Source organism: Numenius arquata, chromosome Z (assembly GCF_964106895.1).
Source record: "Numenius arquata chromosome Z, bNumArq3.hap1.1, whole genome shotgun sequence".
NCBI lineage: Eukaryota > Metazoa > Chordata > Aves > Charadriiformes > Scolopacidae > Numenius > Numenius arquata.
Window position 1 is genome coordinate 13,294,556 of NC_133616.1, and position 23,776 is coordinate 13,318,331.

The 23,776-nt window shown below is 37.3% G+C and overlaps 1 protein-coding gene across 2 annotated transcripts; it reads right to left on the bottom strand.

The window, feature by feature from the left end:
- Positions 1-8,555: 8,555 nt before the first annotated feature.
- Positions 8,556-23,543, bottom strand: PRLR (prolactin receptor). 2 transcript variants are annotated; one of them, XM_074165867.1, is made up of 13 exons: positions 23,474-23,543; positions 22,352-22,484; positions 20,112-20,281; positions 19,151-19,317; positions 18,002-18,004; positions 17,667-17,808; positions 16,070-16,202; positions 14,661-14,830; positions 13,225-13,394; positions 12,130-12,274; positions 11,238-11,337; positions 10,215-10,284; positions 8,556-9,578 (listed from the first exon to the last, which is right to left on the bottom strand). In XM_074165867.1, the coding sequence occupies exons 1-13, from the start codon at positions 23,541-23,543 to the stop codon at positions 8,556-8,558; spliced, it is 2,496 nt and encodes an 831-aa protein (XP_074021968.1). The 2 variants fall into 2 exon arrangements, with proteins under 2 accessions (XP_074021968.1, XP_074021970.1); XM_074165869.1 differs by lacking the exon at positions 18,002-18,004.
- Between the last annotated feature and the right edge of the window lie 233 nt (positions 23,544-23,776).

Below are 23,776 nucleotides of genomic sequence, written 5' to 3' on the forward strand. Positions count from 1 at the left end.
ATAAAAACCAATACCTCAACTCAGTGTGTTGGCTCTTGCACACTGGGTGAAGAACCCTCATTTAGGGACATTAGGACTCCCCAATGCTCAACCTTTCTCAAACTTTACTTTTGCTAATTTCAAATCCCTGAATTTCAGTGACAAAGATAATTTTCATCAGCACAAAGTGTCGTAAAGGAGCCTGAGTATAAAAGTTATGACCCATTGCATGAGCCATCTCTGTTAACTGGTTCAATTGCTTGGTGCATGTGAAGTGGGTTAAGCACATAGATTCATAGATAGATTCATAGATTAGTCCAGGCCGGAAGGGACCTCTAAAGGTCATCTAGTCCGATCTCCCCGCAGTCAGCAGGGACACCTCCAACTAGATGAGGTTGCCCAGGGCCTCATCGAGCTTCACCTTGAATATCTCAAGGGAAGGGGCCTCAACCACCTCCCTGGGCAACCTGTTCCAGTGTTCCACCACCCTCATAGTAAAGAACTTTTTTCTTATATCCAACCTAAATCTCCCCTTCTCCAGCTTAAAACCATTGCCCCTCGTCCTGTCACTGCAGGCCTTTGTAAACAGACCCTCCCCAGCCTTCCTGTAGGCCCCCCTCAGGTACTGGAAGGCTGCTATTAGGTCTCCCTGGAGCCTCCTCTTCTCCAGGCTGAACAACCCCAGCTCCCTCAGTCTGTCCTCATAGCAAAGGTGCTCCAACCTTTTAGTGGCCCTCCTCTGGACCTGCTCCATCAGGTCCATGTCCTTTCTATATTGAGGGCTCCAGACCTGTACACAGTACTCCAGGTGAGGTCTCACAAGAGCAGAGTAAAGTGGCAGAATCACCTCTCTGGATCTGCAGGCAACACTTCTTTTGATGCAGCCCAGGATCTTTCATGGAGAAAGATCTCCCCACATCTTTCATGGAGCCTTCCACATGCCCCACAGCAGGAGCCCATCCTACAGACTGTGCTGGACATCCAGCTTTTCCTTTTCCTTTTTATAAATTATATACTAGAATTGTTATATTTCATGAAGAAAGCTAGAATTTATGAATTTTATTCAAGAACTTTTATTAACTGAAATGTGAACACCATTGCAGAGAGATTTTACATTGACAAAAGATTGAAAAGTACATCAGAAAGCTACAGACTTCAGAACAATATTGATCTTACAAGTGAAAACACTAACAGATTTTAAAGCCAGCATTTTTAATATTAAGAACTTAAAAAATACATTTTAAAGCATTTTCCTTCAGATACACTTAGAAACAATGAATTCCTGAGCAACTATTTTCATACCAGTATTTTCCAGCCAATGTACATACTGCATATGAAATCTACTTTCTATAAGTTCTTAAATTTTAGAAATTTACAAAACATTTGGATCTGGTTCATAGAATAATTGTGCTTCAAGTCACTCTGTTGCTACAGTAATGACAATATGATTACTTGGATGTTCTAGACTGCATATAAAATCTGAAATTGTACTGGAAAAAGATGCCTAGCTTACATTGCAAGGCTAGCAATGAAATGGTTTCTGCAAATGGAAATAAGTTTGCTTTAAATATTGGATGATCTCTTTCTTTGCTGGAAAGGATATTGTTTATTCTGCATATTATTCAGAACATGCAATTTAATTTATAAATATGTTTCTTTGAGAGACCTGCTGGCACAATTAAAGGCAAGGAAGTTCCAGAGACTTTTACCTGCACTTAACAGCATGGCAGAAATACAATTAGCTAATGACTGCTGACATGTTTTTTTCTGGGCAGTACTTTTTCAGACCAGCACCCTTAGTATTGCTGTATTTTACACCAGGACTAAAAAAATATATGAAGCACAATATAAAGATTTCAGAAGCCCAGATAGTGCTGAGTATCTCTGAACAATATAGTGCATATATGGAACTGCTGGTTGTGTTATTCCAGATGATGAATGGTATTTGTAGTTGGAATAAAAAATAAAATTACTTTCCAAGATGAAATATAAACAACAGTAAAGCAGCCCAGGAGCTCTTTCTGAGTGTAGCTGAGCAGTAGTTTCCTCTTCCTTTTGGAATGAAGGACACAGGGATGAGAATTAGGAGTAGTCTACAACATTATGAATAGTAAAAAATATGATTTGACATCATTCTCTTTCTGCATGGATTCTGCACGTAGAAAAATCTGCTTCTTCCTAGACATGTACAATTTTCTGTACTACTGAAGGGATATTTTCTACAAGTGACTTCTACAAAGATTTCCAGCATCCTGTAAAAATTCTACTCAGTGCTACATGTCTGTAAAATTGACCATTGCAGTCTTTGTAGGAATTGAAGCAAAATCTTTCCATTTTTACTGATGTCAAAATAAGGTGAAGGTACTCAGCAGCTCACAAAAACAGACCCAAAAGCAGCATTGTCCAAAAAAATATGTTAAATAAAGACAAGTTCCAAGACAAGCAGCATCACAAAGTAGAACAGGACATTAAACCTTCCAAAAATAAAAGAGGAAGATGTAAAAAAATACTTCTTATGTCTAACTGCTCTACACACTAACATCTTGAGTATAAGCCCAGCTTTTAGCATATCAGCACTGCACAACTAATTCAGATATTTTTCTAAATTACTTTTGACAGATATAATAGTTTCTCTTAAAAACTTAGCTTATACGGGAGAGATGTATTTTAAGCCTGACTTGGTAATTTTTCAAATTTATCACCAAGACAGGGAGTTTCTAATTAAGGAAAATGTTAACAGATACATTTTCACAGATACAAACTAAACAATGCCCAGAAATGCCAAGAGATGATGTAGCAGTATCCCCAAAGTATTTTTTCTCTTGGAGTTTCTAGGTCATTATGTTATCTTTAATAAATAAAAAAATAGAAAACCGCTTAAGAATGATAGGCATATGTGTGAGACAACGTAAATGGATAAATACACCTCATCTGTAGATCTGTCTGAAAAATTGAAGGTTGCTTTTAAAAACAGCGTGGTACACTTTATTTGTTTTTTTTTTTTCACTTAGGAATGTAGAAAACGCAACCACAGATCAGATGAGGGGTCCAGCTCTTCAAGTATTCTGCTTGCCAGGGACCAATGTGTGTAACTGATAGAAATTGAACGACCACTTCTTATGTATAGGACTATTTCTACTCAGTAGAAGCTGATCTACTCTACTCAGCTGATCCACAGTAGCTGATTTCAGCATTTTGCCAACTCTTCAGCCTTTAATAAGGCTTTACTACTTTTGTGGACTATGTCAGGTAGATGTGCATATTCACACCTTTGATACAAAAGTATTTTCTTGTCTTTTTTTTTTTCCACAAACATAATTTGTCACTGCTCTCAGTTCTACTCATTTTTTCCTATCTGCTCTTAAATTTGATTCTTTTGCTTCCATTTTCTGTTGTCCCTTCCTTTCTTCTCAGTTGTAGTCAAAATGCATGTTTAGCCCCTCTGATTTCCCTAATTATCTACCTGTGTACCATCCTATAGTGACTGTACTTCTCCATTCTGCCACGTGCAGCAACTGTGTCCCTCCTTCCCATCATTAAGCTCTTTTTCTATCTCCACATATTATCTATTTCTGTATTCCATTTATCTTTAATCTCCTGCTCGACATACAAAGGGAAGATGAAAAAATTCCCTGATTTATTTAAAAATGTTTTTCAAGGCAAAGCCGCAAAATTATTCTAATTAATGTAATTCAGTCCATCTTTCCACACCCACAGGAACTGGAATCTGGATTTAGTATGAGGGTTTGAGATATTTGAGAGCAGAGCTAGTCTCCATTGTCAGTCATTTAGGGACAGAGCTTGAAGATTTACTTCTCAGGAACTCAGCTGAAAACAGGTCTTTCTAAATAGCAGGTATTGATAAATACTTAGTTCCATTGCTGAGATCCAGAATCAGAGCATCTCTGACAACTCAGCTCATTCAGTCCTAGTGAGCTGGGCACACAGGCAGTGGCAAAAAAATTTTCAGCCCGGGAAAGGGACTGACGCTTGGCTGCCAAATTGGTCAGTATGGCTTTCCCTACAAGACAGAAATTTCTCCATTACTTTTTCATATTAAAAACATTTCATTTTGCTACACATCTCAAATATCCCACCTTAGTACTACCAGTGCAACACAAGTGATGATTCTATGATGTTGTTAGTCAACAAAAATAATTTAAGCAAGTAAGATTTTTTGTAATCTTGATAGAATGATTCACAATTTGACACACAAAGTAAAATGTTTTTGTCTGCCTTTTTAAAGGGAGGAAAAAAAATAATCTGAGGTAGCAATTCTTTGAGAATATGATGCCTGGATCTCATGACACTTTTTCATTTCATTTATCTTTATGGCTTTGTGGAAGATGTCTAATATCTATCAACTGGATCAGATGACTTTGGTTTCCTTGCACAACACCTTCAAATTGTTTACAGTTAATGAAAAATTATGAAATACATTTACAGGCTTCATGAAGTGAACCCCACATATACAATGCTTCAGAAATCACAAAAAAAAAATAAATCTGCTTATTCATTTTGAACACCTGCTGTTACTACACTTTAAATACTTAAATGACATTTAAAGCAACTGTATATTTTCCAGCCATCTAAACACAGACACATAAACACATATACCACAGCATTCACTGCTTTAACATAAATCAATTATCATTACATATTTGTTTTACAGTTTGTTACATAAACACATATAACCTCTTATTAGTATTATGTAAGGTCAGTTTACTGCATTTTTATTAAATAATCTTTGTAGTTACATAGTATCATCCAGACCATTCTTCAAGCCCGCACTTCATGTGACAGTGAGTTTTGGGAGCACGCGTCCCACTTCAATAAATCATATTTCTTTAAAAGTCAGGAATATTACACTAAAATTGTACATCAAATATGTCTCTGCTAAAGAAAAAGGTCTAACTAGAAAATTTAAGATTATGAATCATATTTGTCAATACTGAAGAAAAACTGTTAATAAAATTAGTCTGAGTCCAAAGGAAAGGTAATTAATTAAAAATATATATATTCCATGTTATTAATTTCACAAAATTCATGACTTCTGAAGAGCCTTTATGCTTCCTTTTAGGGCTTTTATGCTACTAAAAAGTAATTCACAGTAAGTGACACACTCATAAATTTGACATTGAAAACATCATTCAAACTTTTCAAATAATTACTCTAAGTGAGAAATTTGACTAACAGGGCAAGAGCCACAGGGCTAATCCCTGTTCCTGGAGTATATTCTGTTACATACTTCATCCTTCTGTATATCAAAGGATGTCTCAAGAGCCTGTTATTCCCCACTGGTGTGTCATAATTTTACGACAATCAACTGTGTACAACTGCTGCAAAATCTCATCTATTTCCTAATAAAAAGCTATTTCTTAAAGAGCTGCAGACAAAGCTATTGTTGGAAACAAAACAGTATTTGAACATCCAAAGGCCCAAAAACTTAATTGAAGGTAAATTACACTAAATAACACGTTTACTCTCTTCATAATGTACTTTCAGATGTTAAAGGCCACTTTCAGAAGGTGTTGCTCCCACAGTGGGATTAACAAGGTATTTTGTAAAATAAAAGCAAATTCAAGGGAAAAATAGTTAACCTGCACATTTGTTCAGCTCAAAGAATGAAATATATTTATGAAAATTGTGTTCAAATTGTATTTAGCTAACAAATCCCTCAAAAAGCTTAGCTACCTCAGAGCAGCGAGCAAATGCACCTTTTCCACTCTGGCTGAAGTTCCCTTTTCACAGAAAGCCATGATGATTTGGCATATTGAGATGTTCATCAGCAAAGGCGGGAGAGAATCTACACCTCACAGTGTAACTCAGGCTACAGCTATTTTGCAGTTTCAGTACCAATTTATGGCAAAGTATAGAAACTCTTCCACTCAGTTCTCTTTCTGTGTGGATTACTAGAGGTATACATATAGAAACCTACAGTTAGGCAGGATGAATCATACACTTAAAATCTGCTAAAGGTTGTGTCTGTTTGCCTCAGGTCCAAAGTAACTGGTATGACAGCAACAGCCTGCTGCTGACACCTTATCCATACTTTCTTCAGTTTACAACATCTATGTAGTCACCTGTGTTTTACTCTAAGAAGCCCAGAAAGAAATCCCTAAGAAATCCACTACATAAGGAAAATCTTTAGACTGTGGCTTGATAAGATTCTATAGCCTCTATGCATCACCAGATGCACCACAGAAGGCCAGTAGCAGCATGTCTTTACGCACAGCATTAGGAGTAGAAAAAACCAGCTCAGCTCAGATATGGCTGCGTAACGAAAGAGAATGTATCGGATCCGGATCAGCTCTGACAGGTTCGGTCAGAAAACTGAAGTGTAAATGAAGCACTGTCAGAAGGAGTATATTACCAGCTTGCCTACATGCACACACACAGGTTGCTGCCCTGCAAAATATTCCAGTTTTGACTGATAAATTAATAATTCTTTGCAGTACTTCTAGCATCCTTAGAAAATTTGTAAGATATACTACAAATGTTACAGTAAAATTGTCCTGTTAACTGTAACTAAATAAAATATGTTTGGCTGCTCTCTGGAGTATCCATTTCATGTCTTCAAGTGTTAGATAAGTGGCTAAATTAAGAATCTAAGATAGCTACCTACACATTCAGCAGAGTATCCAGCCTGTCCTGATCAACCCCTGGAAGTGGCACTACACTGCCGTTGTAGGGGGCACAGGCTTTAAATTTGATGCCTAAAGTAAGTGTAACAGTATACACTAACACATACGTTTACAGACACACAGGTAACTAGCCACATTCTAAAGTCCTGCCAGCGGAAGAGCCAGACGGCTCGACTGGTCTGTACTTGAGCAGCTCCATGACATGAAGGTAGAAGGTGAGAATCTGATTTGCCAAACTAGATGTGGCCTTCTGGGACCTTCAAAATCTGAAATTCTCTTTCAGCTAGCTCTGCAGCAGGTTACCTGATACTGCAGGAAGGCTGGCTCAGTGCATAAAATCATGCAAAGCTGGAGAAATGTAAAGCTGTCCAGGAAGGACAAGAATAGAAGAGAGCTCATAATAGCAAATACACTTTCCTTCACATGTACAGTACAATTTCCCTTACCTTATGTTTCCAATATCCCCTGAAGCTAGTGATGCTGGCTAAATACTTGGCCCAGTTTTATCCAGTCATCACTTGGTCATACTTTCTTGGAGTAAATTAAACTTTTCATGAAGGAAGGACCACAGTCAGTTCAGAGACATTCCAGCACTGTTTTGATTCCACCTTTGGTTGCATGGGATATGAAAAATCCTCACTGTTCCCACTGCTCTTCTGGGGACATCTGGCCAGCCCAAGTACACCGGGCTCCTTTCCTCATTCCCACCGCTTTCAGCAGAGCTCTGACTCAGACATTATGCCACATATCTTTGACTTTGGAGGCTGGATTCCAAAATTAACGTTGAGTTCATTATGAAATATCTGACTTCAAACTTTCCTTCCAGGCTCAGAGAAAAGTGCAATGTCTAAGGATGCAGGAGAACACCATCCATTCATGATTGGCATCAGAGTACAAATTCAGTGGGAAAGAAGCTTTGCTTTCAAAACCTAGATTCTATTTTAATTTTATAATTACAGGTGATAAAAAACAAGTGAAATAAATAATTTACAATTAAAATAGTAGTACATCTGCAATATATTAGAAATATAGCTTAAAAATTACTTCATATTCTTAATTAGTATAAAGTTTAATTTTATGCTTTGTACAGAAATGGTAGCTTTAGTTCTTACCGCTGTCTCAGCGGAAAGGAAGGAAACATAAAAGTTCCGAAGTAGCTAAATAGCACTGGGAAATTAAAAAATATTTATTTTGATTTTTTTTGGTAATAGAAAAATAGCCTTTAAAATACATTGTTAAACATATGGGCTTGTACTAAAGTAGAGTTGTATATTATATACAGTAAGGCAGTATAACAAATATTGTCCTGCTATTTTTTCATGTATGGTTTGATTGGAGTAGGGATATGAATGGGATGCAGTTTTCTATCACATTGAAACAAAGGAAAAATATATTTAGAAGAATTTCTTTTTTTATTGTAATTTGTTGAATATATTCTCTTTTATATATGATTTGTCACATATAAGAGCTCCTTTTTTCTTGAGGATTGAAAAAAAATATAAAGAAAACTTAATCTAGTGTCAGAATGTATTCAGAAGAAAATACATTGTAGATCAGAATGCTGTTGTGCAATTTATCCAATTTAGGAACTGCTCAGATCACTATGGTGTACTGACTGACTCATAACGATTTTTATGTTTGTTGAATCTGCAGTATTCCCTCACATTTAATCAACTAATAGAAAATCTGCAGAGTTGAATAATTAGTTTACAATGTATTTTTCATGGCAGATAATATTCATTTTCTCTTTTCCCTGTGTCAGAAATGTGTTAATGATCCAAGGTTTACTTCCATGATTATTACCTCAACACACAGTTTCTTTTATTCTCTGTATAGTACACATAGAAGGCTAGGCTTTTTTAAGGAACTATTTGCTATGTGGTTTTGTTTTACTGCACAAAACTACTAAGTATGTACTGTACTAACTACTAGTTATTTAAAGGAGGGCATAAAGGAAGATGGGTCCATGTACTCTGATCCACTGGTCTCTCTTATGCACTCGCTTGGAGGTGTCAGACAATAGCTCATATTTTTCTCAGCTTGACCTTGCTGAAGGTTTGGAGACATCTCCATTGCAGCTTCTTGAGACACAGATGTGTGCTGGATGCATGAATCTGGCATTAATACTAGAATATTATGGTCCACAACTGTTGAGACCTTGGTATATTCTTTGCTGGTTCCTGGAACAGTGTATTTTTTGGTCTTTCCGTTATTTTCTTTATGTTTCAGTAATACTGCTGGCTCATCTTGTCTGACTTTGTGAACTTCTACATAATCCATTAGTTTAGGATTCAAAAATGGTGACTTGTCATTAGGTATGTTTTGTTTGACCTGCACTGTGATTTGGTCAGTTTTGGAATGCAAATTCTCTATCTCTCTCTGCTTTTCCATGTCGTTGTGGACAGTTTCAGTGATAGGATATTGTGATTGATGCTTTTCTTCATTTCCCGCCAAAACCGGTGCAATGTTCACATTTGTAGTATTCAGTGTTATCTTATGTGCATCTACAGTACTGTGGTAGGCAAACATAGGAGGCTGATTATTAGGTAACTGAGCTGCAGGCCATGTGGATGATTTTCTACTCTCATTGTTAAAAAGGAGCATTTTCTGTTCTGAAGCTATGCACTGAGTTTCCCAGCTCCTTTTTCCTCCTTTATTTTCTTGAACATCTCTAACATCTGGTGTTTGAAGTGTTGACGGAAGGGTGCGGCACTCTCTGCACTTCTCAGAAAGAAGAGAAGGGCTATCACAGCTCCCTCGGCCTGAGTCACTGTCTGTTTCCTTGGGTATCAATTTTGCATTTTTACTGGGATGACCATTGGTACGGCTTGGCATGAGTTGCTGATCCTCACTGTCCTCTACCTCCAGATACTCTATCAGTAGTTCCTCACAGTCTGATGTCGGAGGGAAACCATGACAACCAAGAGCACTCAATAATTCTTCAGATTTTCCTGTCTAAGGGCACAATAAATAAGATATATTTTTTCACCGTTAACCTTAGGGCTTATGCGACTAGAACAATTGTGAACAACCTACATATTTAATATACTGATACTTTAATAGTTATATCACTGGACCTAAACTGGATTTCTACTGCTGCAGCAAACAGTAGAAAAACAGAAGAAAATTTCTTGAGTTCCCTCAGCGGGGAGACGTAATCCCAGAATTCATGTTTCTAAATGGGAGGACTAGGGAGCTTTTGGCAGGTACTGGTTTCACAGGCTTAACGAGAAGGAAATGGAGAATAATAGAGCAGCCATGTCCTGTCTCCTCAGCATGGCAAGAGACTGTGGAGAGCTATTTCCATAAGAACTACTAGGAAGATCACACATGCATTGGCTCTCATGGTGTCCCAGGGAACAGCTGCAGTCACAAACCCTGTTCTCAAATGCCTTCCTACTGCTAGTGCAAGGCAAGACTCTGTCTCACTCATACCCTCCACACGATCAACCTGAAAGTGTCGCTTACTTTTAACATTGATTAAATTAATTGAAGCTGGCTTATACCTTATTAAAGTAATAGTGTTTGCTAGTGCATAATTTGGAAAAGTAAGCAATGGTGAATTCTTTTGTTGTTATCAGTGGTACTCACCTCTAAGAGATGTGTATCTATGCCTTTTATCTTTGGTCCTGGAACTGGTGGTAGGATAAAGGCTATCATTCTAAAAAAACAGAACAAACACACAAGGTATAAGTATGGGCCCTGTCTCTCTATTCATTCTCCCATTTCCTCAGAATATGACTGATATTTTAAACACTTCTCCCATATCTGATACCTCCCTGTTGGACCTCTGTTTCCTGTCTACCTCTCAAGCCATGTAATTTACAAATCCAGTTACAGTTCATAAGTTACCCTTAGATGGTTTTATAAGAAAGAGAACAATGTAAGTTATTCAACTGGAAAAGTAACGCTGCTAATTTCCTCCTATTGGCCTTTGTCCCTTAATCTCCAGTTCTACAATATCCATGTAATTTCATCACTGGCCAAGAAACAGCTACGCGGGCACAATTCAGTAGGACTAGTGGGCCTGTATGTACATACTTGACTGTCAGCTGACTGCTACCACACAGGATTTATGATGAATGACTTCTGATGACTTTTCCATCAACAGTTTCTATCTCTTTCTTTTACTTATCCAGCATTTTTTGCAAGACTTGTACAAAAGTTATGATCTTTGTAACACTTTCATCTTTCAGATTTGATTGAAATTAGCCAGCATTCTAACAAATCATTTGAGGAACTGACAGACAGGTAGGCAGAAAGACAACTTCATAATATAACCTTGCTTCCTTTAGGAAATTAGGGCAAAAACAAAAGGTGTGTCTTCTACAGGAGTAGGGATACTCCAAATGATGTTTACTGAATACTTACAGAGCTAACCAAGATGGTCAGATCTAATAGTGACATGTCTTCAGAAACTAAGAATTTAGTCTGATTTCTCTAACAAACAGAAATACCTCTTTATCAGTTGTGAATTGAAAGTCAAATACCTGTAACTTGTAGTTTATAAGAGAACACAAAACCTACAGGAAATTCAGTCAAATGTTAGCAGTCTATTTTTGAAAAGTTTGCTGAGATTTTCATCTCCATCTAATTGCAAAATCGGTGACTTACCTGTACCCTTTCAAAACCATTGTCCAGCTCATGATTAAACATATAAGAGAGGACAAGACACCAACGACGATCCACACAACCATATCTTTTACTCTAAAGTCTAGGAAACAAAGACAATTATTTAAGGACGTACATCTAGCATATGTATAGCCAGCATGCAAAAAAAGTCTCAAATTACTTTTATTTTAAGAATTGGTAAAAACTGAGAAATCTGGTATTGAATCTAGAGCCCTTTACTAGCATAGATGGATCTCAACAACCATTGTAATATCTCATAATAAATTACTTTTTATTAATGGCACTGTGCAGGACATAAACTCTATTGGAAAAATAACACAAAAATGTATGAAGAGTCAAATTTTGTCAGAGCCAGTTATAGCAATTGAGCTCAAATCCAACTATGCCAATACTGTAGTCATTTCATTATCAGATACATATAATACAATTAATTAAATGGTGCGTTAAATGATCTAGGGCTGGGTATTTTTAAGGATTTCTATTGCAACATGACACTTTTTACATTGAAGTGTTTATTTCAAGTTTGTTCCAGATAGTAACAGCTCTTTACTCTATCTGAAGACAGTCACTCTTTGTTGTCTATGTAGCAGTTTCAATGCAGTTACTGGTATTCTTTTAATTAAAAACTACCATCATGAGAACAAATGAGGCAATAAACAGAAAGGACACAGTTTAAATAAGTAAAGAAATTGATTCTCCTTTTTAACTTCAAAAAGTAATGAAGGGAAAAGCTAATAGGAATTCAGTTACCTCAGCAATGATGTTTTTACCTGTCCTAGGGAAACTATGGGATGTCAATCTACATGGGTGGCACAAACAGCTAACGCAAGTACTACATGAATAAAGATTACTGAAGGGATGCCTGGCCACTCACCAGTAGGGATCTGAATATACTTTTCAGAGCTCCATTCACTCCATGATCCATGGTGGTCTGGTTTGCAGTGAATCTGTACAATGTACTTCTTTCCAGGATTTAAACTAAACATTTTATATTGTGTTTGTTGTCCAACAAAAATAGTCTGGAAATTAAATAAAAATCATAAAATTGCATATAAAATTGAGACATTTTTCTATGATTTCTATGAAAATCACAGCTGATGAGGTTTGAGGTTTGATAACCAAATTGGGAATATAGATCGAATTTGGATAGCTTCCTAGTAACTGTTATGCACGCATGGAATAACAGTATATTTGTTCTATTTGCATAGGTCAGCTTTGTGACATAATTCAGTGGGAATGAGATATGGCTCCAACATACTGTGCAAATTAAATTACTATAGAAACACATTGTGAGCATATGGCAAATAGGGAGGAACTGTGGGAACTGAAATGGTGAGTGAAGGAGAAGGAGGCAAGGAAATGTGGAGAGAAAAGGAGGAGTTGGTGGAACTGCACAGGGTAGTAAAAAGTGGATCTTGCAACGGCCAGGAGGAATGGGGAGGAGGTACAGAGACAACTCTGAAGTATTGCAGCAGACAGGAAGGGGATGTAGCCAAATTTCAACAGCTTAGTCTTTAGTTTGCCGCCCAGTTGTTTGAGTTCCAGGTCCTGGCTATACACAATTATTATTATGTGGCTATGAAAACTATTACCTAATGGCTATTTGTACAAATTTAAATGATTTTATGTAATGTCACTGAGCTTTCTGCTACCTAAGAAGTGTTTGTGGTTAAGAACAAATTATCACAAAAGAAACCTGACTAAATGAGAATGAACAATTTAAACTGTAATGTCAATATGATTAATATATAATGGCCACAATAACAAATCAGTACTTTATCACCTGCTATCACACAATAGCATCTGAGATACCAGTATTCTCAGTAGGAAATTGTAGATATCACAAGCACTTTTCAAAAACGATGAACTATTCGGTGTGCCTGCTTCATTACATTCAGGCAGGGGACCTGGCTGACAAAATCTAATTGATCAGAAAACAACATCTATCAAAAACTTGTAGCATCCTTACCTCCCATTCCTCTCCTTCTTCAGGCTTTAGTCGCAACTCATATTCAAGGGTAAGCCAACCAGATCTGACATCAGCCAGTGGGGGTGGAGACCATGTCAAGACCAGATATGGTTTTCTATTTATTGGCTTTTTTAATTCCAGAGTTACATTCACAGGAGGATCTGGCTGCACTGTTAAAGTAAAAGAAGTGACAGTAAGAATCTAAATGATTTTGTCCTTGCATTTTAGGAAGAAATATAAAATGGAGTGAGTGGTGAGTTGCCACCTCCATTGTGTCTAGTAATTTAGAACTGGTGCTGGAATACTCTGGGATCAAGAGTTTCCTGATAAAGTAAGCATGGATTTATAAATTTGAAGAAAAATCTGAAGAATGGTAAATATGTTGAGATGATGTTGAGATTTGCCTTAATCAATTATCACCAAAAATAATTTTTTCTTACATTACCATTTATTGTTGCTTTTCCCCACAACAGAAGTTAAGATCTTTAGTGCAGTGTTATGAAAGTTGTGTTTTACCATAATCTTGTCAAAGTTGCCATATATATTTAGGAATGCTGAAAACACAGATACAGCTTATTACATTTGCCTCTCCCTCCCCCTATCTTTTACATTCAGAAAACACAACAGCATAATCCCTACATGTGTATGTAAGGATATTCCAAAATAAAACAAACCAGTAATATTAAAGCTCCGTCTATATCTCAAAAATAAGCCAAAATGGAACACAGGTTTCTGCTACAGTCAGGCTTGCAGCTTCCTCAGTTCAGAGGCAGAGCTTCTGCATGTCATGTATGTATTTTACCGCTGTCTTATGCAAAGCTTCATCACGTAAGTAGTCAGGACATGGAGGTAAAGTGTAAAGCCTTTTATCCAGCAGCTCTTTTCCAGTTCCCAGACAGCCAGATCCTTGGTAACAAAATAGTTATTGTTGATAATGTTCCGTTCCCTTAGAAAAAAACCTAAATACTTGTCCACAGTCACTCCGTGGAAAAAAGTCTTGAGAAAAGAGATTATTAGTACACTGCTCTAAAAAGCACTAATTCAGCTTTTCTAGGGTCTGGAAACTACTCTTAGATAATCAAATTTAAGTATTATTAGTTAAAAGATCAATTTTATTTCAGTTGCTGGTAGAGTGGAAAAAGATTTTATCTGGATGACGTTTCTTAGGGTTTGACTGAAAGAAATATGGAAAACCAATAAATGGCTATCTGAATGCAGTTTTAAAGCTTTTAGTATTTTTAGGCTTCCTGTGAAAATCAAATGGTAACGGGATGAAGATTGATTTATTATTACACCAGATAAGATCTTATTTGTTCTCACAAGTTTTGAACTTAGATATAATACTACAGATGAGAAGAGCTGGAATTAAAATTTTTGTGTTGAAATCCATAATTTTGAATTATTTGGTCCCACAGAAAGTACTTCTTATCTCTTACCTATGTAAGTCACATCCACATAATGAGGATTAGAGATGTTACTTCCCATTTCATTAGTTGCCCTCACAGTAATATTGTATATGGTCCAGAAAGAGGTATGCTTTTTATCGAAGTAGCATGAATTAGGGCCCGCAGTTCTGTAATCTGGACATTCATAAACTTGTTCTTCTCTGAAATGGACAAATCACAGTGATTAGATTACACAGACTAAACCACCTGACTTTGGTTACTACTAGTTCAGCAATATTTTGGGCTAGATCAGGTTTTTCATGTCTGGCAACGTGAATAAAATCAGAAAACTGCTTTCAGACTAATGAGTCACTAGAAAATTTCAGAGACTGTAGTAAACATTTTCCCCCAAAATAAAGTCTAGAAAGCTTGAAGAATTTAGGCTGTTGTAGATACAGCAGTGCACTAGCAGAGTGCAGTTCTTAATTCTCTGAATGCCATTGTCCACTACATAGCCTTTACATACAAGCTCCAGAGAACCAGCAGAAGTGATTGCTAAAGTCTTCTAACCCATCTGTTAAAAACTGAGTATTTCCAATGTTCATTTCACACTTACGTGAGTTCTGTATATTACATTAATATACTTTCAGAATCTATTTTGGTCTTTCATCACCTGTTCCTCAAAAAACCCTACTTTATACTAGTCCTCCAAATCCATTCCCAAGCTTTCCAAAGCAGGCAGGGACAGGACAGAAAGTTGAGCATGTAGTATTTGTTTCCCAGTTCCTCTGAGATACACAATAACAAAAGTTAAAGTCGTGGATGTCTGCATCACATTCTGCCCTGGCTGGCTGGACCAGTATCTGTCTTTTTCCACTAAGACCTGTCTGATGCTGACAAGTCCGGAGTTTAGCCTCCAGTTAGATCAGTACAAGGTTGAGCAGCGCTGAGAATGAAAAATAGTTCGCAGCACCCAAACAAAATATTGAATATGCCATTAAAATGAAAGTTCAGCACGGTCTAAGTTCCAACACCAAGATTACTGCAGAAGCCAGGAGGTATTCATGGCCTGTGAATAGCTGTGCAAAATAAGCATTACCAGAAGACAAAAATTTTAGTATCTGGTCATTTTGGAAAGCTTTATTTCTGGGGCTGCATGGCCAAAGAGCTACAGGACTGTGCATTTGTACTGCATACCATTATGCAGTTGCTGCGCCATGGCAACTTTCAAGGCAGTCTATCTTTCAAGGCAGAAAATTCACAAACATCTGAAAAACTTGACATTATAAAGAGATCCTGTTTCAACCTTAAATATGCTGCTGATTGTGCTATTCCAGAATATGTCACTTGGACAAAAACATGTGCTATGGAAAATGATATCTCCTAAATGCAAAACCAATCAGGATTGATTTTCCAGGTCCTTCCAATAAAACACTGAATAATTATACATAACTTATTACCCTTCTTTGCTGTAAAGCAAAGTGTAGTTAGTAGGATATCCTCCATCTGAACCAGGTTTCCACCAACAAGTAAATGTTTCCTTTTCTGGAGAACGGCATTTTATTATGGTAGGCTTTTCCGGAGGTGACTCTCCTGTAAGAGATAAAGAAATGAACTAATTAGTAAGTTTAATGCTTGAGGTCAACCATGAATTCATAGAACAATATCAAGCAGAGAACAGGAAAATATTTCTTCTTCTACATGGAAAGAAATAGTTTTGCTTTGTATTAGCATAGGAAAGGAAGGATGGTTCAGTGGTTAGAGCAGCAGCCTGCTACTTTGACGTGGATTCAAAATCCTTTCCCACTGCAGCTATGCTGAGGAAATACGTTTTAGTTTCCTGGCTGTAGATGTTCTCTGTCCCCAGATTTGGTAAGGGATGCTCAAATACTGTCATAGCAGGTTCTACAAAATTATTTAAAATACACCCTGCTATCCAAACTATTTTCTACATAAACCAATTTTTCCTTCCAAAAATGTGTTTTTAAGATGCTCCTGAATGCTTAAAAAATATGCTGTCACTTGTCTTGGCTTTTACAGGAAAAGAAAATGAAGAATGTGTTTGTCCATTTGTTTATGTTCTTGCCAGTAACTCTCTTCTGAAGTACCTATGCTGAGCTGATTCCAAAGATACAAAGAAGCAGCTCTCATATTTCTTTGTAAAGTAATGTTATGCTCAGTATCATGATTGCTGCCAAGCAATTTATACTTGTTTGGATTCCTGATGATGTTTTTATAGACTCAAGCAAAGCACTTAGAGTAGGGCAGAGGAAAATGTTTAAATTTTGAATAGGCTGATGCTAGTCAAAACCCTGATGAAACTTTTGCAGTTACATATTTGTGGCAAAATATGGTCCTATTACATCAATAATACATATTTTCTACTATTTATGGTAGGGACATTGATTTTCCAAATTTCTAATTGCCTAAGGCAGATCTGAAAATGGGACATTTAAAAAATATTAACAGTACTTCAGCAATCTCCATGTGAAATAACGAATAATACAGTCAGTGACAAAAGAAGAAAGTTTGAGACAACCTGGCTAAAGTGTCTGACAACAAGATATGATGTCATGTATATTTAATTTGTCCACTCAAACCCAACAAAACACAGATAATTACTTCCATGTGCTAGTAGCTGCATTATGCTTTTTTAGACATGGCAGTGCTTTTCGTCCAGTTACTAATGAACTAACAAGTGATTCTTATACAAGTACCATTAGCTGATATCTATAGCTACAGATGAAATCAACATGATTTTTAAATAGAGGGATGGGAACAATAAATTATTTAGGGACACCTGTATCAGAAGTGACTTCCTAGTAAATCCCAGCCTGTTTGTCATGGCCAATTTCAGCAAAGGATCCTGAGTCGATCAACAAGACTAAATATGCAATTACACACGAAGTACAGCAAGATGCACAACGCTGCTCCTTCAGCACTATGAAGTATGTGCGCAAAGAACCAGGTTCTCAGGGCTGCCTTTTAGGAACCTTTTACAACACTGAACCAGCTTGAATTTAAAAACAATTAACAGAACAGTAATCATTCACTCACCGTTGGGGATCTGAATGCATCTTTCAGAGCTCCACTCACTCCATTCTCCAATGTCTAACATGCAACGGACCTGAACAACATACTTCACCCCAGCTTGTAACCTAATCACTTTGTACTGCGTCTGCACTCCAACCGATATTGTCTGGAAAAGAAAGACTGGAAAATTAATAAACAATCGGACCATTTTAACAAATAAACCATAAAGGAGTAGGCTTGTGTCAGTCGGATATTTTATAAGATGTGAATTTCAAAGAAGCAAAGGTAGTGTCTTAACAGAAAAACTCGCTTCAGTGACGCTGCCATTCTCATACTCAGGAACATATTTAATTGTAGACTTCCTATAAGTTAGTACTCCATCAGATCCACAATGTAAGGAACACTATACTCTAATAAACCCTCTGTGTAATACTTCTTAGTGGCTAGTTTTAGTGCTTATTATTAAATGCTTTCCTAAGGCCTTTCAAATCTCTCTTCGAAAGTCTTTCAAGACACATAGCTTTCTCCACCATTAAGGCATCAACAATTTAGGTAGCATCGAGGCCATCTGACTATGACTTCAGGAACGACATTTTATCCTGATTTCTCAACTGTGGGAGTATACTGTGGCCCACTCCTAGCAAAATGGCCACAGCTGGGAACGTCAATGGAAATAGTGTGTGTGAGAAGGACATCCCAACCTTTCTGAGAGGGAGGTTGCCCCTGATTAATCATGTGGAAGAGAATGATGATGACGACAACTCTCAGCCCAATTAAATAGTAATTAGAGAATAACTGAGAGACTTCTGAAACAAAAAGGGTCACCTTGAAAAGCAGTATTAAAGAAGCATAAAAATTTGTAATAGTGGGGGGAGACTGAAAACTTCAGCAGTAGTTGAAAAAGGGTAAAAATAATAAGAAGACTGTAAGAGGGGATGTGGGTTCACATTAAGTTAAAGCATCCATGTCCCCTGCAGAAGCAGGTGTAAATAGAGGAGTTTGTACTTCCAGGAGGGTGGGCGGTGTTTGTAACCCACCCTCCCTGGGAGAGGGGAATTTCTCTATATAGCAGCATTGTGGGACTTGTTATGGAAGCGTGTTTATAAATTTGTAGGTATCTATTAACATTTTTAAGTGCCCAGTATTGTGATTTATCTGTTACATTGCTGATACTGACCTTGACTGCATAGTAAACTGATTGCTTGTTAATTACTTCTTAATCAATTGGTAAACTGCTTTGATCCTGATTTGGTTTAAAATATATGAACTGAGCAGTCTCTTACTGTGACACTTGGGAACAGACACATTGGCAAAAATTCCAATTAAATATTGTATCAGTGCATGAAGTAGGGGTTTTTTAATATATGACATCAGGGTGATTGTACAAATACAAATTTGATTAATTTTTTTGTCCTTATAGAAACCAAGATTTTTATAATATCAGCTAAATTCAGACAAGAGAACTCACTGAAAAGAGCATTTATACAATAAAGATATTTTCCCATTACCTCCCACTCTTCCTTTTCCTCAGGTTTTAGTCGTAGTTCATAGTGATATACACGTGAATTAGAGCTGACATCATCTAATGGAGGTGGAGACCATTTTGCCCAAAGGTACATTGTGTTAGCAGATGTTTTTGTTTCCAGAGAAAGGTTCACAGGAGCATCTGGCTGAACTGTATAAATGAAAAGTTTGCCATTAATAATTTAATTTTCTCTCAGAAAAGGCATTGCCTTTATGGTTTTGTCTTTCATTACATTAATTTCAGATCTTTTGGACTGCATCATTCAGGACTTTTGTAAGATAACAGTGTAATAGCCTTTTTTTTCCTTTTTCCTAATAATGTTTAACTGGTTTCTGATTTACCACAGTATCAGCAAATCTTAGACTTTACTCTGAATTTGTCAGTCTAAGGAAATACAAATCATAATTTCATTAAGCCACTCTTTTGAAATTAAAATATCAGATATTTCATAGCTAAAAAGATTAAGTACATTCATCATTACAATGTGTAGATTATGTGTATGCAGAAAGCAGAATGGAGTTAGGAATATGAGACACTACAAAGAGCCAGTACACTGCTTAAGCAGTTATTTTTACTATCCCAAGAATGCAATGCCAGCAGCCAGAAAGATGTTTACATTTGGAAAATTTAGGTAGCTTAACCTAATTTGAAAGTTTTATAATCTGCAATGCTAGGAACCTAAAACACTGTCACTGAGTCTAATTGAAATACTGGAGATAACTAGAAACTGGAGTAAATTTCCTGCCAAAGTTAAAATGACAATAAAATGTGCAGTTTTCACATAAATTAAAGATGCATGTTTTAGATCATCTGTAGATAAACATTCCTCCATAGCAAGTTTCACATAACGAGGAAATCAATTTTTTGCCACTACTTGTCCTGGGATTAAAGTACCACATACACCTCCAACTAGTTTGTTTTCCATTTCATTCTTCCCTTTTTACCTATGGAGGTCACATCCACATACTGAGGATCTGAGCTGTTACTTCCAATCTCATTTGTTGCCACTATGGTGATATTATATGTTGTCCGGGGATTAGTGTGGTTTTTATCAAAGTAGCAGGAATTGGGACCTGACGTTCGGTAGTCTGGACATTCATAGATTTTTTCTTCACTGAAATAAAATGATTTAAAAAGTTAAAAGTTTAGGAAATGAAGCAAAGCAGATAATACTCTAGTAATTGACTACGTTCAGCAAAGAAATTCAAAATGCTTAACTTTAAACCTATATATAATCCCACCTTTGGGGAACATTTTGGTGAGTGTCAAATGCTATTACCATAAATGCTTCATTGCTATTTTTACTGCAGTTGTTCAGGATGAACACTTTTATGCCCTTTTTCATACATACGAATATATCAACAAAAGAATGGAAAGAGAAATTTCCAGAGATATCATAAGGTAATTTTAAAAAATGTTTAAAAGCAAGTTAAAAGGCAAATTAAACATATTCAGTCTGACTAAAGAAGAGAAGTTGCTTAGTATCTTCTTTACGTATTTCCCCTGGAAAGTAACCGGATGGCCCCTATGGCAGAGAAGGTTTTGTTTTCAGCAAGATGTTAATTTATCTGCTTTTTTAACATGATCATCATCACAAGTGTCTCAACATTTCATAATCTCTTACCTATTACCTTTTATGAGTCTTCAGCTTTTTCAGGAGAGGGATTGTTTTGTACTCAATTAGAGCTGAACTGGGTGATGTACTCAGAGCCTGTTCCAGGTGTGAAGAACTGCACAAACCCAAAGCACCAGCTGAGCTGGTTCAAGGATGCACTTCAGTCCCACTGTTATGTTCTATGCACCACTAATAACAAGATCTTCTAGTTTCCAGGCAGTTTTGTCCCCGTTCACAAAGAAAAGACGTGAGCAAGGGGACTGTACCTGAGAGACAATGAGCAAAGAAAGGACACGGTGGCCCAGATCTGGAGTGCTTGGCAGTGCCCGATGTTCAGCAGATTTAATGAAACAGAGAAGCACTCCTACCCAACCCTAAGCAGGCCTGTTCAGAGCTGTGATAGGCATGACTTAAAAAGGCCATTAAAATTTCTGTTGTGATCGAGGTTGAAACATCTGGACTTTCATAAAATAAAAGTTCTCAGATCATTGTTGAGTGTGGTAATTTCATTAAAGGCTGCATCTTTCCTGATAATTAATACCAAATGTTTTGTTGTTTATTTAATTGAAGCAGGGAAGTCTGAGGCTTTACCTTGTCTATTCTGAACCTTACTGGATTTACTCAAAGAAATGTAACCTCTGAGCCTCCCTGCTTACTTGGCCCTGTTCTGAGACCTCTTGTTTTCAGGAAGGAAGGGCAGTTATACAAAGAAGCACAAGTTAAGCAAAGATACTAAACATATATACATTTCATTTTTTAACAGGATGGGGGAGACACAGACTGTACCAAAACTAACTTTTGAGAGCAATACCTACATCTGATTTTACTCCATTTTGGGAACCATGAGGTTGGCAACAGATCCAAAAGGGGAAGCAAAGACTCTCTACAGGTTTTCTCTAGATGGAGGGTTTCTGTGGAGGGTAATGGAGAAGCTCCTCAGCAGGTCCCTTGAGGGCACCACCAGCCCTCACTGCCCCTGCCCAGCTTCCCTGGGTCCTTCCCAGGCACCACTTGGGGCCCAAGTCCCCATTTCAGCCCACCGCAGCAGGGCTGGTCTCCAGCTCCCCTGCCCTTGCCAGGCATGGGTCCTGCTGAGCCAGCCCCAGTTCCACCTCAGCCTGTCCCCATCCCCAAGGAGGTGCCTGATGACCAAGGCTGGGTTGCCCCTGGCCTGCCCTGCTCCCTGGGTGGGGTGGTGGGATGGACCCTGGATGGAGGAGGTGTCCTGTGATGCCCTGATGCTCCCCTCCTCAGAGAAGCATGCCATTCAGCTAAAAGCTGTGTGCCTCCTGGAAAGATGGACAAGCTACACCTTTCCCAGCACGTCTTTAGACCAGATCAATTTTAGGTGAGATGAGTTTCAGGAGGGCCAAGCTGAAGCTTTGGGACTGGCGGTAGTCAAGTTTCCTTCCAACAAGGGAAAGCCATTCACCTCACATAGGCCTTGTTGAGTATCTGAGGTTTAACATGGATTCATAAAACCACCTTTTTAAATTAACGTTATTATTCCCTCGTTCTGTCATAATCATCACATGATCACTTACAGAATATGTATGCACTGCTTGTTACCTGTCCTTGCTGTAGAACAGGGTGTAATTGGTAGGAAGTCCTCCATCTGAGCCAGGCTTCCACCAACAAGAAAAGGTTTCCTTTTCTAGAGAACGACATCTTATTATCTTAGGTTTTCCAGGGTATGATTGACCTAGGGAAGTGCAGAAATCCAGCTAGTTATATTAGAGTTGGACAGTATTTTTTGTTGTTATTGTTGAATGGTAAATTCAGCAAAGAATGCTTTTTGGAGGACAATAAAATTATTTTAAACTATGGACTGAATTTGGAAAATGCCTGGAAAAGGGGTCAAAACATTCAGAAAAGTAAATATGTTTTACATTAAACTTCTAAAATAGCTCCTAAAATTATTTTACTTCTCTTTTTCAAAGGAAGATTTCATTTCTACCCAAACTTAAAAAGTGTAAAGTTATCCCCAGATTAAATTAAAAGGCTTGGAGTACAACCTTTTGTTTCTTCCTAAAAGATCCAAAATTTTTATCTTCAGGTATCTTAAAATTAAATTTCACCTTCAACTTTGCAACAGAACCAAAATTCCACTATTTCCACATATTGGGGTAAATTATGGGTAAGACAAGTAACAAAAAGAAGGAATCAATGGGCTGGATGGAGCATTTTTTGTATTGGCAACCTGAATGTATTAATTAATTATTTGAATATTCCCTTATAATCCCAATACATTTAAGAGTATTTTGTGGTAAGACCACTTGTCATTAACTTCTACCAAGAACACAGATGATAAACTTAGATACATTTTGACATGAAAAGCACGTGGCTTTTCAACCTAAGCTTACATTTATTTCATTAAAGTTCCATATCATTATCTCTAATAGTGTTACTATTCATATGATGCTAATTCCCAACAAGGTGACAAGCATGGAGTGAGTATAGGGATGGAGCAAGTGCCTTTCATCATTGCCACCACATAATCTTTAAATTGATACTACAAAAAGAACAGAGGACTCAAGCCATTTTCAAAATCTCCACACAAAACTTCAGAAGAAAGTAATTTAAATATGTACAGGGTCCAGTGGTGGTCAGGATAGATCCATTAAAGCCTCAGACTTTTCTAAAGAAAGTGTTTTAAGGAAAAACAAGTGTTTTTGGAAGTGGTGTACTTACCAGTCAGACCCACTGCAGTCAGAGCAAGTAGCAAAATAATTGGAACTGATGATGTCAATTTCCGCTTCATGATGTCTGCTTCTCCTCAGGAGGAAATATCAGATCAAGGGCTCACTGAAAAATAGGCCATGATGCAATAGTCAATAACAATGCTTAACATGTAATATGTTGGCTTGATCAAAGTCCTTTTTGAATTGCAGGTAATTCATTCTTGTTATTTCTCAAAAAGGTGGAGCAACTCCTACAGTTCCACTTCAGAAGTAGAAAACCTGAATCTCAAGAGTAGTTAGTGCATCTTCCTAA